At 36.9% G+C, this 2,158-nt stretch overlaps 1 protein-coding gene across 1 annotated transcript in view; it reads left to right on the top strand.

Moving 5' to 3' along the window:
• Positions 1 to 167: 167 nt before the first annotated feature.
• SARC_04717 (hypothetical protein) overlaps positions 168 to 2,158 on the top strand; it is a gene marked incomplete at both ends in the record, with an annotated part of 6,707 nt that continues 4,716 nt past the window's right edge. Inside the window, 3 exons of the mRNA XM_014301442.1 lie at positions 168 to 285; positions 678 to 824; positions 1,581 to 1,784. Of these exons, the coding sequence (XP_014156917.1) occupies positions 168 to 285; positions 678 to 824; positions 1,581 to 1,784 (469 nt within the window). The remainder of the gene's footprint in view (positions 286 to 677; positions 825 to 1,580; positions 1,785 to 2,158) is intronic.

The following is a 2,158-nucleotide window of genomic DNA, read 5'->3' as shown; positions in this document are numbered from 1 at the left end:
ACCACTTCTATCAGTTTGTATTTATTATACTTTTTTCCATTATCCGACCAATACATGGATGAACCCCTCACATGCCTTAATCTCACATTCCATTCCGTACCTACTCTCACATTCCATACCGTATCTACCTTCACATTCCACGCCATACCTACTTCATAGATCCACCCATGCTATCGGCTGCCTTCATGGCGTCGATGGAAACAGCGGGATACACTCCACTGAAAACTCCCAACGGAATGGCTGCTTACAGAGACTCGGGTAGCGCCCTATTCTCTGGTCCAGATGGTAACTGCGTGTATTGACAGGTGTCTGTGTAGAGAGAGTGTGTGGATGATGAATGAAGATGAAGATGTGTGTATGTGTATTACATTGACAGATGTGTATGTGGAGAGAGTGTGTTGATGATGAATGAAGATGTGTGTATGTGTAGAAAATGCACGCGTGCGTTTGTGTGCGTGTCTGTGTACAAAGGATTATATGGGACGGATTGGATTGGATGGTGCGGTATCTCATCTGTGTACGTGCACTCCTCTTTAATTGTCCTGTGCTGTAGTGCAGGTGTGGCAGCTGTCTGCCAGGGAGCAGTGCTACCTGGCCACTCTACATCCCGCCCTTACAGATGCCATATCCATATAAGGAAGTTACTCATTCTATTTGTAACTCATTGCCTTTTTTAGGCGAAGTGACCACCCGCCAAGGGATGAAGCTGGATACCAATGCACAAGCATTCGACGAGTTCAATGGGCCAGTGAGGATGTTCGAAGGTGGGATGGCGCAATCCGATGGAGATGGAGTACCCATCTACCTGGATGTGCACAACCAACGTATGTGTGTGTTCGTGTACCTTTTTCTTTACATTCAACGTATGTGTGTCTTAGGTGGGGTGGATGTGTGTTACCAGTGTAAGTGTATAGTTCATATACGTGGTCTATGCATCTATATATGTACATCGGATGTATGTGTGTGTTACGTGGGGTGGATGTGTGTTACCACTGTAAGTGTATAGTTCATATACGTGGTCCATGGATCTATATATGTACATCTGATGTACGAGTGTGTTACGTGCGGTGTAGTGGGGTGGATAAGTACAATCAATGCTCCTCAAGGCGCTGACCATAGTGCAGATGAGTCTCTAGGCACTAACCCACGAGGAAGGAGATCAAACACTAAGCTACAACGACTATCTCAACCACACGTTTACATCCACTCCCATGAATACGGATATATATTGTACACTCATAAATATGTTTATATATTATACACACTAACTTGTATAAGTATATATAATATACACACTAACGTATATGTGTATATATTATACACACTAGCTTATATATGTGTATATTTATACACACACTAACATATGTATGTTTATATATTGTACACTAACATAAATATGTATATATTTTATACAAACTAACATATATATGTATATATAGTACACACACTAACATATATATGTATATATATTATACACACTAACATATATATGTATATATGTTATACAAACTAACATATATAGTTTATATATTGTATATTATACACTAACACAAATACGTACATTTACGTACTGTACACAGCATGGTCACCTCCCGCGCTGACCATAGCGCAGATGGGTCTGGAGTCACTCACGTATGAGGCAGCAGAGCAAACACTATGGGCCAACGACTATCTCAACCACACCAGTACAACAGGTGAACGTCTGTACGATGCGCAGGGATTGCCCTTCTTTGTGGGGCCTACACAAGAACTCATCAATCTCGTGGGCGAGTTGGCTGTACCGGGTATGCTTGTGCCTGCGTTGGAGTATACACTTGATGTGTACTTTTATATATAGTGTATGTTTATATATCTATATATATGTCTATATCTTTATCTATATATATATATATATACATATATATATATATATATATCTATATCTATATCTATATCTATATCTATATCTATATATATATATCTATATATATATATATATATATATATATATATATATATATATATATATATATATATATATATATATATACTANATATATATATATATATATATATATAGTGTATGTGTTGTTGTTGGTTATGTATGTAGTATTAANATATTAATATAATATATATATAATTAATATATNTATATNTANGTATATATATTATTAANTAT

The sequence above is a fragment of the Sphaeroforma arctica genome (assembly GCF_001186125.1).
Source record: "Sphaeroforma arctica JP610 unplaced genomic scaffold supercont1.276, whole genome shotgun sequence".
NCBI classification, from domain to species: domain Eukaryota; class Ichthyosporea; order Ichthyophonida; genus Sphaeroforma; species Sphaeroforma arctica.
This window is presented reverse-complemented; position numbering and strand designations above follow the sequence as displayed.